The 23,807-nt window shown below is 36.6% G+C and overlaps 4 protein-coding genes across 4 annotated transcripts; 2 read left to right on the forward strand and 2 right to left on the reverse strand.

The window, feature by feature from the left end:
* Positions 1-9,200: 9,200 nt before the first annotated feature.
* On the forward strand, positions 9,201-16,810 carry LOC104710733 (structural maintenance of chromosomes protein 4). The gene is made up of 28 exons (XM_087463938.1): positions 9,201-9,604; positions 9,721-9,810; positions 9,891-9,992; positions 10,160-10,336; positions 10,419-10,549; positions 10,779-10,857; positions 10,931-11,088; positions 11,173-11,248; positions 11,371-11,499; positions 11,571-11,715; positions 11,870-12,000; positions 12,179-12,331; positions 12,407-12,596; positions 12,809-12,942; positions 13,316-13,474; positions 13,650-13,958; positions 14,061-14,237; positions 14,445-14,528; positions 14,608-14,817; positions 14,905-14,994; positions 15,082-15,203; positions 15,274-15,429; positions 15,516-15,623; positions 15,726-15,786; positions 16,004-16,138; positions 16,232-16,319; positions 16,410-16,482; positions 16,575-16,810. The coding sequence occupies exons 1-28, from the start codon at positions 9,443-9,445 to the stop codon at positions 16,696-16,698; spliced, it is 3,753 nt and encodes a 1,250-aa protein (XP_087320064.1). The 5' UTR covers positions 9,201-9,442; the 3' UTR covers positions 16,699-16,810.
* Positions 16,811-17,527: 717 nt separating this feature from the next.
* Positions 17,528-20,356, forward strand: LOC104715116 (histidine--tRNA ligase, cytoplasmic-like). The gene is made up of 5 exons (XM_010432558.3): positions 17,528-18,621; positions 18,699-18,878; positions 18,970-19,644; positions 19,726-19,857; positions 19,954-20,356. Exons 1-5 carry the CDS (start codon positions 17,680-17,682, stop codon positions 20,263-20,265), a joined length of 2,241 nt encoding a protein of 746 aa, XP_010430860.2. The 5' UTR covers positions 17,528-17,679; the 3' UTR covers positions 20,266-20,356.
* On the reverse strand, positions 20,262-21,571 carry LOC104790536 (protein AIG2 B). The gene is made up of 5 exons (XM_087463940.1): positions 21,246-21,571; positions 21,083-21,155; positions 20,905-20,997; positions 20,688-20,771; positions 20,262-20,587 (listed from the first exon to the last, which is right to left on the reverse strand). The coding sequence occupies exons 1-5, from the start codon at positions 21,497-21,499 to the stop codon at positions 20,450-20,452; spliced, it is 642 nt and encodes a 213-aa protein (XP_087320066.1). The 5' UTR covers positions 21,500-21,571; the 3' UTR covers positions 20,262-20,449.
* Positions 21,572-22,450: 879 nt separating this feature from the next.
* Positions 22,451-23,716, reverse strand: LOC104710735 (protein AIG2 A). Its single transcript, XM_010427384.3, has 5 exons — positions 23,477-23,716; positions 23,312-23,384; positions 23,110-23,202; positions 22,922-23,005; positions 22,451-22,817 (listed from the first exon to the last, which is right to left on the reverse strand). The coding sequence occupies exons 1-5, from the start codon at positions 23,599-23,601 to the stop codon at positions 22,683-22,685; spliced, it is 510 nt and encodes a 169-aa protein (XP_010425686.1). The 5' UTR covers positions 23,602-23,716; the 3' UTR covers positions 22,451-22,682.
* Between the last annotated feature and the right edge of the window lie 91 nt (positions 23,717-23,807).

The raw sequence follows: 23,807 nt of genomic DNA on the forward strand, positions 1-23,807 counted from the left end.
AATACAAAAAAAAAAAAAAAAAAAAAAAAAAAAAAAAAAAAAAAAAAAACTGGTGATAACAAACAAAACTTATGCATCCCTGTTTACTAATACATAATTGTGTACAATCTCTTCGCAATTTAGGAGAATTTGATAATGCAAGTCAAGAGTGTAGTCGTTAATGAATAAAATAAGTCATCACCGAATTGACCCGGAACAAATTAGGGATATAAGGTTTTGACAAAGTTGTAGTGGCGGGCGCAATGGACCGCATTCATATAGTAGTAGCTATGTTAACCCATTCTCAAGGGCACATATACCATTTGTGTACACAAGGACCACCTTTCGTGATTCTTTCCTCTTTTTCATCGTCCACCCTCACAAATGTGATCTCCACATATATAAAAGTGCGCGAGAATTATTTTCATATATAATAGTACAAAGAAGAGATATAATAACATTTATGTAATGTGTTTACCATAATACCATATGCACCCAACCACCATTTACTTTAGAAATGTATGTCACTCACATAGCCAAATAAACACATGAATAATCGGGTGCTTGAGGCTACAATTTCGGAATTGTCTTGGTGGTGTGATGACCATCATTTATAACCTCGTTCTACTTGATTAGTCCCTTTCTTAAATTTCAATTCAATTTTTTCTTACTTTTTTACATTTTGTTTTGGGATCAAATTCTTACTTTTTACTTGTCCTACAATCTTTTACTATATTTCACTTCTTAAGTCAGAATACAGTAATTACAGTTTCATCGTAAATTGTAAGCATAAATCCATAATAGTATAAATACAGTAATCTATGTTTTCAAATCTATGTTTTAGCAAGTTCATCGTAAATTGTCTATCCTAAAATATATAAATCCATAATGGTATTTTGATTACCATTTCTAAGCATAGTTGTAATTTGTAAACATAGTTTTTTTTTTTGGGTGGGGATTTAACGACGACCAACACGGATATTCACGTCTTATTGTCCGAACATTTTTTTGCTTTACTTAACGACACCAGTTCAGTTCGTAACGACGCAACTCCACGAAACCGTACTTTGGTTTCCTCGATGTTTCTTGTTATCTGACTTATATGCCCTCGCCAGTCAGCAATATTTACGATCAACTCCACGAGCCGTGTTGTTAGACTTTAACCTTCTGTGCGGTTCTTGTCACTAATCCACCAGACACGACCAAAACTGTTCTAAATTAAATAACAATAATTCAAAAACTGATAGATTATCAATGACGATAAATATGGTCTTCTTAAGTTTTTAAGAACTTGTCAACAAAACTACGTAATCATAATTAACACGCTAAAGATTTAAAAAGTGACACGTATTTGAAAACTTCGCGTGTCAACCCAAGGCATCACCCTTATACTTTTAAGCTCGCCACGTAAATTAAAATGTTCTTGGGAGAATCATATTTTTCAAAGTCAAAACCCGAAAGCTTTCTCCTAATTTTTCCGAAATATTTTCATAAATCACAATTATGGTTTATGATCTTTATTTTCCGGGGGAAAGTATAACTCAAAACCTGGTTGATAAGCAAACAATTAATGCTATTACAGCTCACAAGTTGACCGAGTGATGTTAGAGTATTAATTATCAGCCAAAAGAAATTGGCTTAGTTTAAAATTTGGAAAAAGATGATAAAGACTGAACATAAAAACGAGGATCTTCTTTTATTTTTTTCTTGGGCATAGAGAATCATGAATTGCATGGTTGGTCCATAATAAAGATAAAGTTTTGTTGGCTTTTTATTTTGCTTGCAAGCATAAGCATGTGGTCCTAAGACCTAAAAATGGGATTAAAATGACAATGTAAACCCTAACTAGCTTACTGTAAACGTGTCAAAGACAACATTTTTTACTTTGTTTGTATCCTTACGTTAACTAATGTTATTTTTTGCGTAAATTTCGTTCTTATCTAAATTATATATATCAAATAAATTCATGTGGATAAATATTATGTTTGTGTTCATTAAGTATTAATTAACAACTCAATTTACGAAAGTGAGCAAATTGGCACAAAACAAAACCCTTTTCTACGTACGGTTCTTCACTGAAAATATACTAAGGACTCTGTAAATACTCTGTTTCTTTATTATAATCTCAAGCTACATTTACAAGATGCAGCTACATTGTCTTATATAGAACAAGAAGAACATTCTAGGCTTAGGTGACTCATGTGTACAGCTGTGAATGGACTAGTCATCATCCCTATCGACAAGAGCATCAAAACGGTTGCTGTGCAGAGACTTTGCAGGTACAGACAAATTTGTCTTGACACAAGGATGTTGACTGGGCTTCTGCATTGGGCTTTTACTTTGCTGGATTTGTTTCAGGCCCAGTACACCTATTTCACCTTCATTCCCCCTCAAACTTGTGGTGGGTGAAGCACCAACACCAAGTTTGCCCCTAAGAGCTTCAAACTCTCGTCTTGGAAGAGACTTGGTAAAGACATCAGCTAACTGAAACTGTGCTGGGATATGATGTGTCTCAATGTGCCCCAAAGCAACCTGTTCCCGTATATAATGATAGTCAGTATCAAAATGCTTGGAGCGTTTATGCAGAGCCGGATTTGCACTTAGATAAACTGCAGAGAGGTTGTCACACTTGAGCACGATGGGATATTGTAGAGAGACTCCCAAGTCACGAAGAAGGAATGATATCCAAGTTATCTCATGAGACGTTGCTGTAAGTGCTCTATATTCAGCTTCTGTTGAGGAGTTGGAGACTGTTTCCTGCCTTCTAGCTGACCAACTGATGAGATTGGGAACAAGGAGAATACAAAAACCTGTGGTTGATCTCCGAGTCTTCTTGCAACCAGCATGATCACTATCACAGAAAGCTGATAGTGATAAATTGGAGCTTCTATGTAAATACAGACCCATGTGTAAGGTGCCCTTGATGTATCTCAAGATTCTTTTAAGAAGACCAAAATCTGAGACTGTTGGTTCATGCATCCTTTGGCACACGAAATTAACTGCAAATTGGATGTCAGGTCTGGTGATGGTGAGGTATTGAAGCTTCCCTGCAAGACTCCTGAAATAGGTTGGCTCAGAGAACGGTTCTGGATTTAGTTTGTCCAGATTTTGTGGCAGCGGAGTAGGTATTGGATTACAATTGGACATGGCAGCTTGATGTAAGATGTCTTTGGCATAGGCTGTTTGATGAAGAAAGAGGCCAGTGGAGCATGTTTGAATTTCCACACCGAGAAAATAGCTAGGTTTGCCAAGATCTTTCATCGAAAAGCGTTTGTTCAGGGACTTGAGAAGAGCTTGTAGCAGAGCCGAATCATTCCCAGTAAGCAACATATCATCAACATACATGAGAAGAACGAGAGACTTACCATTCTTGTGGTATGTGAATAGAGAAGGATCAGATTTGCTGCAAGTGAATCCAAACTCTATTAAGTATTTGCTGAAGGTGTCAAACCAAGCCCTTGGCACTTGTTTCAGGCCATAAAGAGCTTTGGTAAGACGACACACATGAGATGGTCGCTGTGTGTCAATAAAACCAGGAGGTTGTGTCATAAACACTGGCTCTTGTAACTCTCCATGTAAAAAAGCATTAGAGACGTCAAGTTGTTTGATTTCCCAGTTCTTTGACGTTGCGACATCAAGTACCATTCTTATAGTTGCAGTTCTTACAACAGGACTGAATGTCTCAAGATAGTCCAGTCCCTCTTCTTGATCGAATCCTTTGGCAACCAGACGAGCTTTGAGTTTATCTACAGATCCATCAGGTTTGAGTTTTGTCTTAAACACCCATTTACATCCCAAAACATTCATATCTTCTGTAGGTTCCACCAGATCCCAAGTGTGTAACATATGAATTGTACTGATCTCATCATGAGCGGCGTCATTCCACCCTGGATGTTGTAGAGCAGCAGTGATATCCTTCGGTTCTACAGGAGCAAATCGCGAAGTGAGAAGCACATACCTCGGATTAGGCTTATGAATCCCAGCTTTAGCTCGTGTGATCATAGAGTGAGTATTATCTGATTGATCTTCTTGCAGCTGATCTTCAAAATCCTGTTCTTCGACTGCAAAGTTGTCAGTTTCGTCAATCGAAGGAGTGTCAGTTTCTGAGTCACTTGCAGTCGAAGGAGTGTCAGTCTCGGAATCACTTGGAACTTGAGTATTTTCTGGAACAATTGTATCAACAGGAACGTTCTCAGTAACCAGATTCTGTGTTGGAGTCTCTTGACAAGAATAACCTGGTGAAACTGAGACATTTTCTGATACAAGAAGTGATTCTGGAGGTATTGAAGCAGCTTTCCAGGCTTGAAGCAGAGGAGTTTGATATGTTGGGATGAGTGACTTGTATTGATTTTGAAATGGGAAGCATTCTTCATCGAAAACAACATGGCGAGATATGTAGACTTTTCCCGTAGGTGGATAGAGACATCTATATCCCTTGTACTGAGTGTGATAACCGAGAAAAACACACTGTAATGACCTTGGATCAAACTTGTGAGCAGCCATTGGGCGAAGACAGGGGTAACAAGCAGAGCCAAAAACTCTAAGCATGGAATAGTTTGGTTTCTGTTTGAAAAGAACCTCGTATGGACTGCAGTTATTTAGAGTTGTTGTAGGAAGCAGATTGGTGATGAAACTTGCAGTGAAGAAGGCTTCCACCCAATGATGAAGAGGAGTATGACTATGAAACAACATTGTCAGGCCAAGTTCTACAAGATGTCTGTGTTTACTTTCTGCAACCCCATTTTGTTGTGGGGTATATGGGCAAGATATCCTGTGTAGAATTCCATTTTCAGACAGATGTAGTTTCAGATTGTTGCTAGTGAACTCTCCTCCCCCATCACTCTGAAACATTTTTATCTTAGTCTTGAATTGGTTCTCAACTTGTTTCTGGAACACTTTGAATATAGAGAGGAATTCAGACTTTGTACGCATGGGGTAAAACCAAGTGAATCGAGAAAAATCATCCACAAAAACTGCATAGTATTTAAACCCTTGATTGGATACAACTGGTGATGGTCCCCATAGATCACAATGAATCTTATCTAGAGGACTCAACACTCGAGAATCTGAAGAAAAAAATTGAAGTCTACTGTTCTTCCCCATCTGGCAAGGCTTACAAATGGAGGTAGTGCTGCTCTTATTCAAACTGATTTCCTTGCTGTTCTTTAATTGTTGGAGAACTTGAGAGTTTGAGTGCCCAAGTCTATGATGCCAAGTGTCTTCAGGAGCTGCACATTGGCGATTAGAGAAGAGAGCTACAAATTCTTGATTCTCCAACAAATAAAAACCACTACTTCGAGGACCCTTTGCCACCACCTTCTGAGTGGGTATGTCAACAACACAGACTTTGTTAGCATCAAACCAAACTCCACATGGCAGATCATCACACAATCTTGAGACAGAAACAAGCGATTTTTGCATATCTGGACAGACCAAAACATTGTTTAGAGATATCTTACCTGCCGAGGAAGAGATAGTGGTGGATCCGACATGAGTTATAGGGAGATAGGCTCCATCACCGACCTGAACCGTGTCATTCCCTGTGTAAGTTGTCGCAGATTGCAGGTTTCCAGCAGAAGGAGTAACGTGAGCGGTAGCACCCGAATCTGTGATCCATTCGTTACCATCTGAGACTTGCAGAGAAGAGAACACTTGAGCAATATCAGGCCGTTGATAGTTCTCATCAAATCTGTTCCAGCAGTCAGACGCAAGATGACCAATACGTCCGCAAATCTGACAGATAGGTCTCTCTCCGGAGGCTCTAGGGTTGGATTGATGTTGAGAGAAGCCTCTGCCTCTGGACGAATAACCACCACGTCCTCTGTTTTGTCCTGAAGACCTTCCCCGACCACGATATCCACCTCGTGATGCATTCCCGTATCCAGTTTGTTGAGCTTGAAAGGCAAGATGTGGTGTAACAGACTCAGGAGCACTGTATGACCGAAGCTTTGTATCGAAGTTTTCAACTTCAGATACAGCATCACCAAAACTAGGAGGAGACGCCTTGCTCAGAGAACTTTGAACAACAGTTGTGATAGGGTCGTAGTCTCGTCCCAAACCATTCAAAAAACCAAATATCTTCAAGGACTCATCGATAGGTTTGCCAATAGAACTCAAAGCATCACAAATAGCTATAAACTCTCTGCAGTAAGCCGCAAAAGTCATGTCTTTTTTTTCTAGAACCCACAAGCTACGGCGAAGAGTAAATTCTCTAGCTATGCTACTCTTATTGAAGTTCTCAGCTAACGACAGCCAAATATCTCTAGATGTGGTGAGGTTGTGAACATACCCGAGCACTTCTTCTGACAAGGTACCAAAGAGCCAGGAGCGGATAAGCTGATCTGTGCAGAACCAAGACTCATACAGTGCGTTGGGAGTCTCTGTGACAGTGTTGCTGGTTGTTGACGAGACGGTACGCGGGGGAGCTGTGATGGCACCATTAACGAACCCAATGAGCTTTTGACAAGATAGGAGAGACTCAAACTGAGTTTTCCACAAAAGATAGTTGGTGTTGTTTAGCTTGATTGTAACTGTACTGGTGACATGGATGTTATCAGGGAAAGGATATGCAGTCGCCATTGAAGAACCTGTGAAGGTTACAATGGCTCTGATACCATGAAAATATACTAAGGACTCTGTAAATACTCTGTTTCTTTATTATAATCTCAAGCTACATTTACAAGATGCAGCTACATTGTCTTATATAGAACAAGAAGAACATTCTAGGCTTAGGTGACTCATGTGTACAGCTGTGAATGGACTAGTCATCATCCCTATCGACAAGAGCATCAAAACGGTTGTTGTGCAGAGACTTTGCAGGTACAGACAAATTTGTCTTGACACAAGGATGTTGACTGGGCTTCTGCATTGGGCTTTTACTTTGCTGGATTTGTTTCAGGCCCAGTACACCTATTTCACCTTCATTCAGTTCAGCGCGAAAGTAAACACAGGATATTAAATACAAAGAATTTATGGATTGGATGGTAATAGTTTTTTTTACAGCATTGGTTTATATGGTCTATTATTTTTTTTCCAAAGTCATTGATTATCTAACAAAGACTGCAGCAAAAAAAAAAATTTCTTTCTTTTATCTATCGGAATTGAGATTTCAAAAGTTTTAATGTCCAGAAAATAAAATAATTTTTAAATTTTTTTTTATAAATTCAGAAACAAAATCCAAAACCCCACTTTTATGGGTTTTTTCTTACAAGTGTTAAGAGACTTTTTTTCTTTTATTATTATTAATTTTTTTTTTGTACAGTCAAAATCCAAAACCATAATATGTAGCACATTAGCATAATGTATGTAAGTATATATGTAACATTGAAAACATGAACAAAACTCTATCGATCGACCCGATCGTTTTCATATATACCCGATCATAGTTCTCACATGCACATTCTAAAGAAGGCAAGTACACATTACTTTATAAGATGGTCATTCCCGTGTTAACTGAATCAAATTCACCATTAACTCTTAACCGCTCATCCAAGATCATAAGATAATCTGTAACACCTATTCATGATTAAGAGTCTCCATAAGGTACTCTTTTTGGCAAAACTTTCATCAAAATCAAAATGGACACTTAACTTCAAACAAAAGAAAACAATCCTATAAAAACAATTGATATGAACCACAGAGAATACTATTTTCAGATTTGAGAAATTATTGACATAGATGAGAGATCAGTACAACGTTTAGTGGGATCAGATGTGGCCCCTTTTATAGAACAAGTATCAATGACCCAAGAATTGGACTACAAAATCTTCAGTGGGTCCAATTTTTGTTTTTCACCACACCACCAATGTCATACATCTACTGTTGCCACTTATATAATAATATTCATATAGCTTGGAGGGATAACTTGCATACTAATCTTTTCAGAAAATGTATTTACAAATGCACATATATATAAAATGTAGATATTAATTAGAATATGATTTTCTATAATTAATGAGAAAATTAACCACCAATGCGCATTTATTTATCTTGTGTGTGAAATGGCTTTTTATCCTCTAGTCACATCACACAAAATTTCAGAATATAACGCACACCAAAGTATAGAACAATTTCAAACTTTCATTCTTTCAAATTGAGCTTTATGTGAAAACATGAGTTGGGTTTTCAAATCGGTAAAGAAAAGAAAAAAAATGGAATATTGTAAGAGAGCTAGCCAGTATTCTTTTTGTGTCATGAGCATATTTAGGGGTCTAAATTAATATATTTAAGTTAAAATTGGGCAAATATTGAAATATAGTAAAGTTAAGGGGTGGGATCTGATGAGTTGTTGGAAGAACACATGCATGAGTTGTTTGGGCTTTAAAATCACTTCAAATAATTGTCTGTTTTGTAGGGCACAATGTGTCCTATGTTAGGTGTAATCGAAACCCCTTCCATAAACAGCTTGAGTAAACACTTATGTTTTAATCCCTACAATTCTTCATTGCAAGTATTCAATACATATATAAAACCATTCACTTAAGATATATAAATTCTTTTATATTAAGATTAAATAGATGATGTTTCCCTTATATTTTTTTTTAAGATCAAAATCGAATATAAAATATTATAGATCCTTTCTATCCAAAAATTTTCAGTTTTTTTTTTTAAAAATAAATAATAATATTGTCTATATATGTAGAAGTAGAAGCCTGCGATTGCAAATGTGAAGTAGTTTGAGTGTGAAAAACTGAATATAGTCCACAAGAATAATTCAATATGTCATTCATTTTTAAGTAAGAGTTTAGGGCACTTAAAACCCTTAATGGGTCCAAAATATTTGAGAGTAGACCTAGCATATCAATAAGTCAGATTTGTCCATGATGTGTGTCTACAAAAATATTAGATATCTCACTTTATGTGATCATTAGTTTACTCATAATACATTCTCCATTCTCTTAAAAGATCCCCAATTCAAAAATCTAAACTAAATTTTGATGTATTCTATAAAAAACCGACTTATCTAAAATTCTAAACGAGTATATATGAGTTTTTTTTATTTTTTTCTTTTTTTTTCTGAATGCAACCCTCTTAAGGATTTTCCAGTCGATAGGTTTGTGCCTCTATTTGGAACTGTTGTAAATCAGCAATGGCTTGTCCGGTGGTTTTGGAGCTTCAGCAGTCGGCGGTGAGTGCATATGCTAGTTTCTCTCCCAAGTCTGTATCCCTTTGTTGGACTTTTCGTTTTCTTTATGTTGGGCCTTGGCCCTTTTTTAGCTTTTGTATTTTTCTTATGTTTTTTATTAATAAAGAAACCAAAAAAAATTCAAATTTCGTATTTTTTTTTTTTGTTTTTTGAAAAGCCAAACTTTTTCGTCTCCCTCCGGCGAATAAAGCGAGTCACAGGAAACTAGCCGACGATTGAAGAAGTGACAAATCCGGTGAAAGTTTCGCGATCTGAAACACAAGTCAACACCGAGTTGACCAGTGAGAGAGACTGAGAGAGTTTAGTGGTGGTGTGGTGATGGAGGAAGATGAGCAGCCAAGAGGTGAGTTTCGCGGCGACGGCGAGTCTGAGCCTAACCACCAGAAGAAATCTGGAACTCCGAGGCTTTACATCAAAGAGCTTGTGATGAGGAACTTCAAATCTTATGCTGGTGAACAACGCGTCGGTCCTTTCCACAAGGTTAGGGTTTTTACATTTCCTCAATTTCATTTTCCAAAATTGAAGCTGATTAGGTTTGGGTTTTATCGCGTTTTCTTGAATTCGAAAGTTTTGTTAACTGGGTTGTTGAAATTCAGAGTTTCTCTGCGGTGGTTGGACCTAATGGGAGTGGGAAGAGTAATGTGATAGATGCAATGCTTTTTGTGTTTGGGAAACGAGCTAAGCAGGTAAGTAGTACTCTTTTATCTTAGTTATGCTCTTTCGATTAAGTTTTGTTTGAGTAATCTTATGTTTTCGTTGCTGTCAGATGCGGCTGAACAAAGTTTCAGAGCTAATTCACAACTCAACTAATCACCAGAACTTGGATAGTGCTGGAGTCTCTGTACAGTTTGAAGAGATTATCGATTTGGTAAAACGTTGTTGTGTGCTTAATTTTTATTTGGATACCTTATTATGAATATATCTTTCAATTCTGTTTGAAAGTTTCTGAAGTTTTTGACTTTCCAGTCTCTTTCATTTTCATTGACTTTGGATAAGATTTGTAGTGATGTGAACTGTTGTTTTGAACTAATACAGGAAGATGGAACTTATGAGACTGTTCCTGGAAGTGATTTCATGATTACCCGGGTTGCATTCCGTGATAATTCGTCCAAGTATTATATTAATGACAGGTCGAGCAATTTCACTGAAGTTACAAAAAAGTTGAAGGGGAAAGGAGTAGATCTCGACAACAACCGTTTCTTGATTCTTCAGGTTCTCAATTTAGAGAAAGAGCCTACATATTGTTGAATTTACGTGTTTCCCTCCGCTAATATTGTTTCTTGAACGTTGACAGGGGGAGGTAGAACAGATATCACTCATGAAGCCGAAAGCTCAAGGTCCCCATGATGAAGGTTTTCTTGAATACCTCGAAGATATCATTGGAACAAATAAATATGTGGAGAAGATAGATGAATTGAATAAGCAGTGAGTGATCTATGCATTCTATAGTTTCTTTTAAACAGCCAATGCCCAAGAACTGTGTTTGAGGCGCATTGCTTGAATAGAAAATGCAATATCACCTGCTTTCTTCATAAGCATATCATATTTGCTCTTTTGTGAATGTGTTCATAATTTACTAGGCAGATTTAGATGCAAGTGGTTCCTGATTTGTTGGATACTATTAATATAATTGCAACTGCCTCTGAAATTTAAGGCTTGAAACGCTCAATGAAAAGCGGTCTGGAGTTGTACAAATGGTGAAACTAGCTGAGAAAGAAAGAGACAACTTAGAGGTTTGTTGACGTTTGCCCTTCTTTTATGTGACCCGGTTTTGTGGTATATGTTGCTAACGTGATTTTGGAACAGGGTGTGAAGGATGAGGCAGAGAATTACATGCTGAAAGAGTTATCACATCTCAAATGGCAAGAAAAGGCTTCAAAAATGGCACACGAAGATACTGTAGCTAAAATTACTGATCAGAGAGAAGGCTTGCAGAATTTGGAAAATAGTCTGAAAGATGACCGGTAAGCACTACTAAATTCTCTTTAAAATATCAAAAAAATTATATGAATTCATTGGTAACAATTATCGTAATATTTCTGTTTCAGAGTGAAAATGGACGAAAGTGAAAAAGAGTTAAAAGAATTCAATTCTGTGCATGAAAAACATAAGAAGAGACAAGAGGTATGTCTGAAGTCCAGATGTGTTCTGCTCTCATGCTTATTGCCGAGAAGGCTAAATTCAAATATTTTTCTCCTAAGTTTCAACAAATGGTTAATCACCTTATCTTCCTTTGCAATGATTAGGTTCTTGATAATGAACTTAAAGGCTGTAAGGAGAAGTTTAAAGAGTTTGAAAGGCAGGACGTAAAACATAGGGAGGACTTGAAGCATGTGAAGCAAAAACTCAAGAAACTTGAGGATAAACTTGAGAAGGTTATAATAGTTATAAAAGGATGGTTGAACTTTTTCATGGGTGCATATACCTTACCTGTGTTGTTATGCAGGATTCATCCAAAATCGATGTTATGACAAAGGAGTCTGAGGACTCGACGAATCTAATACCTAAACTTCAGGAAAATATACCAAAGCTTCAGAAGGTCTTGGTAGATGAGGAGAAGGCATTGGAGGAAATCAAAGAGATAGCTAAAGGTGTGTTATGCTTTAGGATCGTTTGCCCTAAATAATGATGTCCTTGTTACCCTGGCAGCTTCTTTAATAACATTGCAGTAAAAAGGACTTTATAACGATTAGCTTCTTGCTCAAGAGTAAGCTTGTTCAATTAATTATTTCTGTCTTGTTGCAGTTGAAACTGAAGGTTACCGGTCTGAGCTTACAAAGATTCGTGCTGAATTAGAACCTTGGGAAAAAGATCTAATTGTGCACAGGGGAAAGCTTGATGTTGCATTATCCGAAAGTGAACTATTGAGCAAGAAGGTACATCTCATATGGTTATAACAATTTGCTTGGTGTCGAGAACTTTTGCAGTAAAAAGAATTTCTAGAGAGGTTTATATTAGCTTACTCCAACTGCTTTAAAGAATTCTTTGCCATAATCAAATCTTATATGCTTCTGGAGTTGCTTCTCGCTGATCATTGCCACTTTGTCATTCTAGCATGAAGCTGCTCTGAAAGCCTTCATAGATGCTCAGAAACAGCTCTCTGATATATCAACAAGAAAAGAAGAAAAAGCTGCAGCAACTACCTCTAGGAAAGCTGATATAGAGAAGAAGAAACATGAAGCAATCGAAGCTCGAAAAGTGGAGCAGGTATTTTTATTAGGATATGACTGTAGTTTGTAGTAGTTCTTGTGAAACTGAGAGTATGTATCTTAACTTCTGCAGGAATCACTTAAAGAGCAAGAGATACTTATTCCACAGGAGCAGGCAGCCAGAGAAAAAGTTGCTGAGCTCAAATCAGCAATGAATTCTGAGAAGAGTCAGGGTGATGTTTTGAAGGCAGTTTTACGAGCAAAGGAGAATAATCAAATTGAAGGAATATATGGAAGGATGGGGGACTTAGGTGCCATTGATGGTGAGTATATTGGTCTATCATCCAGTATATACGTTGCTCACCTTTAATATTGCAGACTATTTTTTCTCCTTGTAGTATGAGGTGTGACATTTTAACTGACAATATCTTTCATGATAAATGGATTTTAGATGTGAATCCACAGTTGGTCGTTTAAATGATTTTAAAAGAAATACCTCAAAGCTAACAATCACTGACATGGCTGTCCTATGCAGCAAAATACGATGTCGCCATATCAACTGCATGCGCTGGCCTTGATTACATTGTTGTGGAAACAACTTCTGCAGCACAAGCATGTGTTGAGCTGCTGCGGAAGGGAAATCTTGGCGTTGCAACATTTATGATATTGGTATTGCATACCACTTTCTGTTTATATGCTTTGAATTACTAGCCTGGCCAATTTATTAAAAATGCCAACTTATACAGAAGAATAGTAATATAGGGATCCTTTGATCTGTGATACTGAGTTGGTCTTAGTAATCATACAGGGATCCTTAGATCTGTGATTCTGAGTTGGTCGTAGTAAAATTTTATCAAATTAGGAAGTTAGGAACGTGTTATGGTGGATTTTGAATCAGCAAATGAAGTGCAGTAGGGAGTGTTTTTAGTAATTCTTCAAGGGGACTGAAATTGAAGCTTTATATTCTTTCACCAAGTAGGTTCTAGTTATTGCTCGTGCAGATAAAGAATGAATAATCCTTCTACAATATTCGTTTTTGCAGGAAAAACAAACAGATCATATACATAAACTGAAGGAGAAAGTGAAAACTCCCGAGGATGTACCACGCCTCTTTGATCTGATCAGAGTAAAGGATGAAAGGATGAAACTTGCATTCTATGCAGCCTTGGGAAACACTGTTGTGGCAAAGGATCTTGATCAGGTATATTTATGACTGCTCATCAAGACTGACTCAGCTACAGAATTTATTTACTGACATTAGTAAATTATGGACTCAGCTAATCTAGTGAAACCCAAGATGGGTAATACCTTTTAAAATACAAACTTTCTTTGGAATCAAAGCTGAGCTAATAGAGACAAAATTTCTTGCTTATTAGGCAACACGTATTGCATATGGTGGGAACAGAGAATTTCGAAGAGTCGTGACCCTTGATGGCGCTCTCTTTGAGAAATCTGGTACGATGAGTGGAGGGGGAGGCAAGCCACGTGGGGGAAGAATGGGAACCTCTATTCGAGCCACTGGTGTGTCTGGCGAAGCTGTTTCTAATGCAGAAAATGAGCTCTCCAAAATTGTTGACATGTTAAGCAACATCCGCGAAAAGATTGGCAATGCTGTGAGACAATATCGAGCTGCAGAAAACGAAGTCTCTCGCCTGGAGATGGAACTGGCGAAAAGCCAAAGAGAGGTACTGTCTTCTGTGAATTTATCAGTATCATCCTCCCTATTATTGAGATATGTGATCAAGTTGCCTTAAATGTAACCAATTGTTTCTTTCTTTCATCGTTAGATTGAAAGTCTCAATTCTGAGCATAATTATCTCGAAAAACAACTAGCTTCCCTGGAAGCTGCATCTCAGCCAAAGACAGATGAAATCGACAGGCTTAAAGAGCTTAAGAAAATCATCTTCAAAGAAGAAAAAGAGATTGAAAAACTTGAGAAGGGTTCTAAACAGCTGAAGGATAATGTGCGTAACATCAGTAATTCTATTTTTGTTTTGAAATGTGGCAATATGTTTTTTTGTCTAACCAGCCATGTTTATAAAAAATTTGACTGCTTTTTTCCTTTGGGAGCTGAGATCAGTAGATGCAAAATCTATGTTGTTGTTCCATTGTATTATTACCCTGTAATATAGAACTACTGCATTTAAACTTGATGAGGTTTCTTATTTTAGGCTTTGGAGCTGCAAACCAACATAGAGAACGCTGGTGGTGAGAAATTAAAAGGACAAAAGGCAAAGGTTGAGAAGATTCAGACTGTAAGTTTGCTTTTTCTCTTAGCATGCTGTTAGTAATCTCACAGTTAAGTTTGTCCTAATTTATGTTACTCATGTTTAGGATATCGACAAAAATAATACAGAGATCAACCGGTGTAATGTTCAAATAGAAACAAACCAGAAACTGATAAAGAAGTTGACAAAGGGGATTGAAGAAGCGACTCGAGAAAAAGAGAGGCTAGAGGGTGAGAAGGAAAAGTTGCATGTGACTTTCAAAACTATAGAACAGAAAGCATTCGCAATCCAAGAGACATACAAAGAAACACAGAAGGTTTTAGCAGTTCTTATCTCAATCATGAATTATCTAGATACTATTTGGAATTTTGGATAAAACTCACTGATCTGCCCTTTCTTTTAGTTGATTGACGAGCATAAAGACATTCTGACTGAATCAAGGTCCAATTATGAGAATCTGAAAAAGTCTGTGGACGAGTTGAAGGCATCTAGGGTAACAAACTACCAAATCATTTTCTTTCTTGCTGGTTGCTGTATTTCTTTGTGTTGTTTTCACCATCTAAACTCTAGTTGAATACAGGTAGATGCAGAATTCAAAGTCCAAGATATGAAAAAGAAGTACAATGAATTAGAAATGAGAGAGAAGGGTTACAAGAAGAAACTCAATGACTTGCAGATTGCACTCACAAAGCATATGGAACAGTATGTATGGTAAACCCTTCATTATATGATTACCTCATTCACATCTAAAATTTGTCATTCTATATTGCAGAATTCAGAAAGATCTTGTTGATCCGGACAAGCTCCAAGCAACATTGATGGATAATAATTTGAATGAAGCTTGTGATTTGAAAAGGGCTCTTGAAATGGTTGCCTTACTGGAGGCTCAGCTAAAAGAGTTGAATCCAAATCTTGACTCGATCGCCGAGTAAGAATTTTGTTGTTGTTTCTTCCTTACTTCGATTTACACATGTTTCTCTAGCTTTTTTGATTGTTTGCTATAATTACTTAAAGGTACCGGAGCAAAGTGGAACTATACAATGGACGGGTAGACGAACTTAACTCTGTGACCCAAGAGCGTGATGACACAAGGAAGCAGTATGATGAATTGAGAAAGAGAAGGTATCCCACACCTCTAGTTTTCTCTGTATATATATGTGTTTCCCTTTTGTTCTCGGTGTCATGAAGCGAATCTAAACTTGGATGACTACAAATTCCTTTCAGGTTGGATGAGTTTATGGCAGGATTTAACACAATATCCTTAAAGCTCAAAGAAATGTATCAGGTTAGTTTACCTTTTGAACATTGTTTACAACTCCTAAAGCTTGGCGAATAACAATATGGTGTATAATGAAAATATAGAGAGGTTTTTAAAAGTTATGAATGCTGTCTTTCTATGAATGCTGCTTTTCAAATCTTACTATAACATAATCCTTTTTTCTTTGCCTATCTTATACATTTTATCTTTATCCCTAATAAATTAGACAAATATGATTCTGCAGATGATCACTCTCGGAGGTGATGCAGAGCTGGAGCTGGTAGACTCGCTGGACCCTTTCTCAGAAGGTGTGGTTTTCAGTGTAAGACCTCCCAAGAAGAGCTGGAAGAACATTGCAAACTTGTCCGGTGGTGAAAAGGTCATTCACAAAAACAAACATCTTAACACACATTTATATCACTAGTTTGTTTGTGAACTCTCCTAAAAACTTCTCTACTTCTTTTACTTACAGACACTTAGCTCACTCGCACTAGTCTTTGCACTCCATCACTACAAGCCTACTCCACTTTACGTCATGGACGAAATCGACGCTGCTCTTGGTAACTCTTCCCATTCCCCCCAATGTCATATTTTGATCTGCCAAAAAACTCATTTGATCCCTGAACGTTTTCACTCTTTTTTTACACCAGACTTCAAAAACGTATCAATTGTTGGGCATTACGTGAAAGACCGTACTAAAGATGCTCAGTTCATTATCATCAGGTCAGTTTAATCTTCTAGTTCAATCAGTAGTTGACTTATTCAAGTTAAGTCAGTTCTTGAGGTCTAATTAAAACTATGAATTAATGGTGCAGTCTTAGGAACAACATGTTTGAGCTAGCAGACAGATTGGTGGGAATCTACAAAACAGATAACTGTACGAAGAGCATTACGATCAATCCTGAAAGCTTTGCAGTTTGTCAGAAAACTCCTGCTTAGTCCTACTCCTACTAGATGACATGTCTACCTTAACCACTTATTATCGTAATGTATGGTCTTGTAATGGATTCCTTGTTATTTCTCTCTTATTATGCAATTTGGTTTTGGACCTTTTGGCTTTGGTTTAATTTTATAATTACTCGTGCTTATTTTATAATTTTATAAACTCCTGCTTAGTTATTTATTTCTATCTTAGGGAGTATTGGTTTAGGATTTAGAAAGAATTTTAATGAATTTTTTTTAAAAAAAATCTTGCTGATTTTTAAAATCATAGAAAATTAGAAAGTAAAAATGAAGGATTCTATAAGAGACTGTTTAGGAAGTTATTTTAAATCTTGCTGATTTGTGTTTCCTAATCTTGTAAAATATTTCATAAAATCTTTTAAAATTTTTCTATTTGATGAAAGAGTTTTCATGACTTTTGTTATGAAGGAAATTATATAAAATCATAATCCAATAACACAAAATTTGAATTCATTACCAATCAAAGATTTTTTTGTTTTAATTGAATAACATAAAACCTTTAATGACTTTATAAGACTCTTAATCCAATAACACTAGATTTATCAAGATTTTAGATAACTTTTTACAAATCCACAACCAATAACACCAAATTTTTAAAGAGTTTTTAAAAGTCTTGATTGAATAACAACATATTTTACATAACTTTTAAAGTCATTAAAATTTTTTCTAAATCCTAAACCAATAACCCCCTTATTATGCAATTTGGTTTTGGTTTAATTTAATAATTAGTCCCGGTTCAATGGTAGGTTTTCATTAACCGGTTTAGTTATCGAGGGTTTGTGTTTGAGAACCCTAGATATTACGTACGGCCAAAGCTTATTCAATCAATAAAAAAAAACATTATCATTCTCTAATAAACTCTCGTTCAAGTTCTTCAAGGTGATCCCCTAACTTCAAATTCAAAGAGAAGGGACTTGTCCTTTATCTTTTCCGGTTTCAGTGTGCATAGAGATAGAGATGGCAAGCAAAGTCTCTCTCCCGGAGGAATTGGCCGGAGAAGACAATTCGTATGATGCATTGATGGGAATATGTTCGGCGATCGACAAAAAGTGTTCGGTCCTTTTCCGGATTGTGGATGCGGTTGCTGCTTTGAGCTGCGAGGCTACAAAGGCTGATGTGATGTCTTTTAGCTCGTTGGATTCAGGAGACGGGTGTGGGGACAAAGACGCCATTGCAGTTTGTGGTGACATGAAGGTATTGCTAAACGGATCTGAACTCGTTGGAAAACAACAAGTCGAAGCGGTTTCAAAGATCCCTAGAATCCACGGGAAGTTCCGTTCCGTTGTGAAGAGTTTTAGTGCTGACATTAAAGATGTGAAGAAATCCGCAAAAAACTCTGCAGGAGCTGATGAGGTTTTGGGAACATCATTGTCGTCTTTGTCAGTAGCTATTAACTACTTAAGAGAATGTTCGATGTCACGCTTGAATCTATCTTTTGAGTCTATTGTAAACGATGATTTGAGGAAGGTATTCTCGACTTTGCGAGGAAAGAGCTCTTCTGACTACCAGAATGCTCACCAAGAAGCATACACTGCTCTTTTTCGTGGGCAATACGTCAACTTTGCTCGCCTTGTGTATGAGTCTCTTGAAGTTTTGTATACTACTCTCGGTTTCGAAGCTGTGGCTTCTTTCTTCGCCCTTCACGGTGAGGAGAAGACAAAACCTGTCCCTGTCCTTGGTAAAGGGACACGCATACTTGTCCAGTTTATCAAGGAAAGATTGTTCAGTGAAGATCTGATTGAGACATCGGTGGAGGTGGAGAAAGTAGTGTCTCTTTTGCACCCGAAGGATCCTGCCTTTGCTTGCTTCTTGGCTAAAATAAAGGAGATTGTACAAAGTAACGAAACTAGAAGTAAATCCAAAAAAAACGAAACTAGAAGACTTCCAAAGCTCCCAAAGGTAATATATATATAGAATCCTCCTTAGTCCTAACATGTTACATCAGTTTCCTTACTTAAATGTTTGATTCATTACAGGGAACACGTGATTTCGCAAGAGAGCAGATGGCAGTACGAGAAAAAGCGTTTTCAATTGTACAAAATGTATTCAAGAGGCATGGTGCTACATCCCTTGATACACCTGTTTTCGAATTGAGAGAGACACTTACGCAAAAGTACGGAGAAGACTCCAAGCTGATTTATGACATCGCTGACCAGGTATAAACTCTTTTCGATTCCCGGAATTATTATTCTCAGACTATGCTTGTTCTTTGCTCATTATACAATTTATCTATATATATATCTTCAGGGAGGAGAGCTCTGTTCTTTAAGATATGACTTAACTGTTCCATTTGCACGTTATATGGCTATGAATGGTATCACATCATCATTCAAAAGATACCAAATAGGTAAAGTATACCGAAGGGATAACCCATCTAAAGGTAGATATCGAGAGTTTTATCAATGCGATCTCGATATCGCCGGTCTTTATGAAAGAATGGCACCTGATTTCGAGGTTGTAAAGATCTTGACTGAACTTCTTGATGAACTACAAATTGGTGATTATGAGGTGAAGCTCAGTCACAGGAAGCTGCTTGACGGTATCTTGGAGCTTTGTGGAGTACCACCGGAAAAGTACAGAACCATCTGTTCGAGTATTGACAAGTTAGACAAGCAGTCGTTTGAGAAAGTGAAGAAAGAAATGGTGGAAGAGAAGGGTTTGTCTTCAGAGACAGCAGACAGAATCGGTACTTTTGTAAAGGAAAGAGGACAACCTATGGAACTGTTGTCGAAACTAAGACAAGAAGGGAGTGAGCTGTTAAGTAACGAATCATCAAAAGAAGCACTTGAAGATTTGAGTATTCTGTTTGAAGCACTTGAAAGATCGAATTGCATCAATAGAATAGTATTTGATCTGAGTCTTGCGAGAGGTCTTGATTACTACACTGGCTTCATCTTTGAAGCCGTCTGCAAAGGAGCTGAGGTACGTATGTTGTTACATGTTTATTTTTTTATTTTTTTGGGATGAACAGTCTAACAAAGAAAGTTTTGATTTTTCTTAAAGGTCGGATCAATCGGGGCTGGTGGGCGATATGATAACCTTATTGGAATGTTTGGGACAAGGCAAGTTCCAGCAGTTGGTGTGAGTCTTGGTATTGAGAGGGTGTTTACGATATTGGAAGAGCTTCACAAGGAGGTATAAACTTAGAGACTTTGATATGTGTTTATGCTTCTGACATGTTTTGGTTTGTTTTGTAACTAATGAAACTACTGGGACTCTGGCACAAAGCAGGTGGTTCGATCAACAGAGACACAAGTGTTGGTTAGCATCATGATGAAAAATGAGTTACCTGAAGCTGCAGATTTGGTAAGTCAGCTTTGGGATGCAAACATAAAAGCAGTGTTCCTTGTGAGCAAAAGACAAGAAAAGCATTTGAAGCTGGCCATGGAATCTGGCATTCCTTGGATGGTGATTGTGGACAAAAAAGAACTCAAAGGCGGTGTTGTTAGATTGAAGAATATGTTTACAGGGATTGAAGAGGAAATAGAACGACTTCCCAGAGATAGTTTCGTCGACAGACTGATGAAGCATCTCAGCACTTGAAAGCCATGTCGTTTGATCCATTATGTATTTCAGATATAAGATACAAAACATTTTCTTAATGCTACCCCAAATTCACAAAGCCTCTTATTAACTTTATAATGAGACTGATTTATTCTTGCAGTAAATGAAACTGATCACTACATATATATAGAGATGGGAAACAACACATATAAGATAAGATTCTTCAAGCCGCGGTGGTGGGAGGATCTGCGAGTACAAACTTCTCAAACTCTTCCCGACTTCTCCCATCAGGATTCTTCTTCCATTCCATAAACTTCTTTGACGCCTCTATGAATTTCTCCATATGAAGCTGCTTCCACTCCTACCAAACAAACCCACACAACATTTCACCAAAACCAGCAATATAACCTTAAAACAACACCTCATTTAACTTTTGATGAAGCAAGAAGTTTGGTTTCAACCTCAAAATCCCATTCTCCATACATATCAGGATCATCCTTGTTTGCCCATACATATGTTTCCACATTCATCTTCTCACAAGTCTCCTGAATCCAAAATCAAGAATTAAAAAAAAAAAAAAAAAGCTTAAATCTTTAAGCAATCTCAAGATCATAAAAGGAACACAATAACAGATCGTCAAAAAAAAAAAAGGAACACAATAACAAGTAGAAAACTTACAGTCAAAACAACTTGGACAGTCTTCCTCACATAATCATCTCCTTCAATCATATCTAAATTCTCTAACTGAGTATCTGTTAATCCAGTTAGTATCTGCAACCAAAACATCCAATTTCTTCAGGTTTTGTAATCTAAAACCATAAGTTCTTGAAAAAGAAGGAGATGAAAAATCATAAACCTTGCCGGTGATAACGCCATTCTCACAAGGAGATATACATGGATGCAAACGACCCTTGAGTCTATACAAGTGACTGCACAAAACCCATAAATCAGATTTTAACCAATCTTGAAGAAACCGAAGTAAAACAAAGGAAGATTAAAATCGGAGAAGGTTGACGTACTAGCCGTGGAGTTGAGCGGAGACGATGATCGGAGTGCACTCGAGGATAAGACCAACGACGGCTGGTTCTTGGAAACTGCCGTAGACGAAGACGTTGTGCGATGGCGATTGATCGGAGCTAGTCATCTTTCTGATTTCACTGAGTCTGTTTGAATCAGAGGCAGATGGTAGCTGAATGAGTTTACTTAGGTAGTGTCGTACTTTTATATTCTCTGGACTAAAGCCAACCTTACTTGACTTTTGTCTTACTGACATTAAGCCTATCCTTTTGACTCTTTTGTCCTAAAAGAAATACATAAAACTCTACAAATTCAAGATAATTAAACTCATAAAATTCTCTTATAGAAAATCTGTACGGTTACCTAACATTGAATTTTGAAAATTAAACAAAAATAGACTTATTAAATTGTTTAAAACTTCCATTTGATTCTTATTTGTCAAAATTTACAAAATTGAAGATGATAACAATTTTTTTTTTTTTTTTTTTTTTCATTTTATTCACGAAATTCTATATTTTCTAGAATAGAGGATATTTAAAATAAAAATTGGTGACTTACCACTTTGTTTCAACAATATTTCTTTGTTTGTCATTTTTTCTTTGTAAATAATTGATTTTTCTTTGTTATTTTTTTCTTTGGCTTAATGTGTATATATCATTAATAATGAAGTTTTAAGCTTTACAAAAGAGTGACACTTACACAAGAGCAACCTTGACAAAAAAAATATATAAAAACAAAGTTACAATAGAGTTGAGAAAAAAATTGAGACTAGTTAACAAATCTAGAAAAGCATTAGGTTTCGCCAGCGCCTCCAATTAATCTTGCATTTTTTTTTTAATTTCAATTGTGGAATAGAGAAAATTCTGTATTTCTCTTTCTCATATTATTATAAATAAAATTTAAATCATATTTCTCTACAACAGATTTTGAACATATACATCCCACAGGCTATGAAGATTGAAGAATTTGCACAAGTGGTGTTCTCGTTGGGACAAATACACTAGACTTCGCTTAATCCCTGAAACGTTTTCGCTCTTTTTACACTAGACTTTAAAAATGTATCAATCGTTACGTGAACAAGATGCTCAGTTCAATTTGATACTTTATTCCAGCCAACAGACAAATTAGTTCATGACTATTTAAGTAGATATATATAATTAATGAGACAATAAGAGGCATTGTGATTTATCTGATTACAGTATAACACTAAACACAAAAATGCTTTTATCTCAATAGACATTTAGGAAAGATAATACAACACAATGTTCACAAACAAATAAGATACATATCTTCTTTGTGCTCCCAACTCACAAAGCCTCTTATTGTATTTTGTAATGAGACGGATATATGTATTCGCAGTAAATGAGAGTGGTTGCTACGTATCTAGTAGATGGGAAACAACAATACACATAATATGAGATAAAAGGCACCCAAATTCTTCAAGCCGAAGCCAAAGGATCTGCGAGTAGAAACTTCTCAAACTCTTCCCTACTTCTCCCATTCGGATTCTTCTTCCATTCCATAAACTTATTCGAGGCCTCTATGAATTTCTCCATATGAAGCCGCTTCCATTCCTACAAACAAAACCCACACACATTTCACCAAAACCATTTAAGCAATAAAACATTTTTAAAAGTACTCATTAAATTTTGATGAAGCAAGAAGTTATCAAATGAACCTCAAAATCCCATTCTCCATACATATCAGGATCATCCTTGTTTGCCCATACACAAGTTTTCACATCCATCTTCTCACAAGTGTCCTGAATCAAATCAAGAATTAAAAAAATAAAAGTTAAATATTTAAGCAATCTCAAGATCATCATATAGTAACACAATTCCAAGGATGATTAAAGTAGAAACTTACAGTCAAAACAACTTCAACAGTCTTCGTCACATAATCATCTCCTTCAATCATACCTAAATTCTCTAAGTGAGCATCTGTTAATCCAGTTAGTATCTACACCAAAACATCCAAACCATTTTTTCAGGTTTTGTGATCTAAAAGCCCAATTTCTTGACTCAAACCCCTAAGTTCTTGTAAAAGAAGGAGATGAAAAATAAAAAACCTTTCCGTTGACTACACCATTCTCACAACGAGATATGCATGGATGCAAACGACCCTTGAGTCTATACAAGTGACTGCCAAAAAACCCATAAATCAGATTTTAACCAATCCTTGAAGAAACTTGAAGTAAACAAAGGAAGATAAGAATCGGAGAAGGTTGACGTACTAGCCGTGGAGTTGAGCGGAGACGATGACTGGAGTGCATTCAAGAATCAGACCTACGACGGCTGGTTCTTGGAAACTGCCGTAGACAAAGACGTTATGCGATGGAGATTGATCGGAGCTAGTCATCTTTTTTATGATTTCACTGTGGGATATTGATTTTGTTTGTTTGAAACAGTGGGAAGATGACAGATGAATGAGTTACTTAGTTACTTTAGTTAATTAGAATGGTATTTTATAATTCATACTCTTGAGACTATTCGACTTCTTAACTAATTTTTTGGCCAACCTGATTTGACTTTTCTCTTAATGTAAAAGCCTACCTTCTTAGACTA

The sequence above is a fragment of the Camelina sativa genome, chromosome 9 (genome assembly GCF_030686135.1).
Source record: "Camelina sativa cultivar CO46 ecotype springtype chromosome 9, ASM3068613v1".
Taxonomy (NCBI): domain Eukaryota; kingdom Viridiplantae; phylum Streptophyta; class Magnoliopsida; order Brassicales; family Brassicaceae; genus Camelina; species Camelina sativa.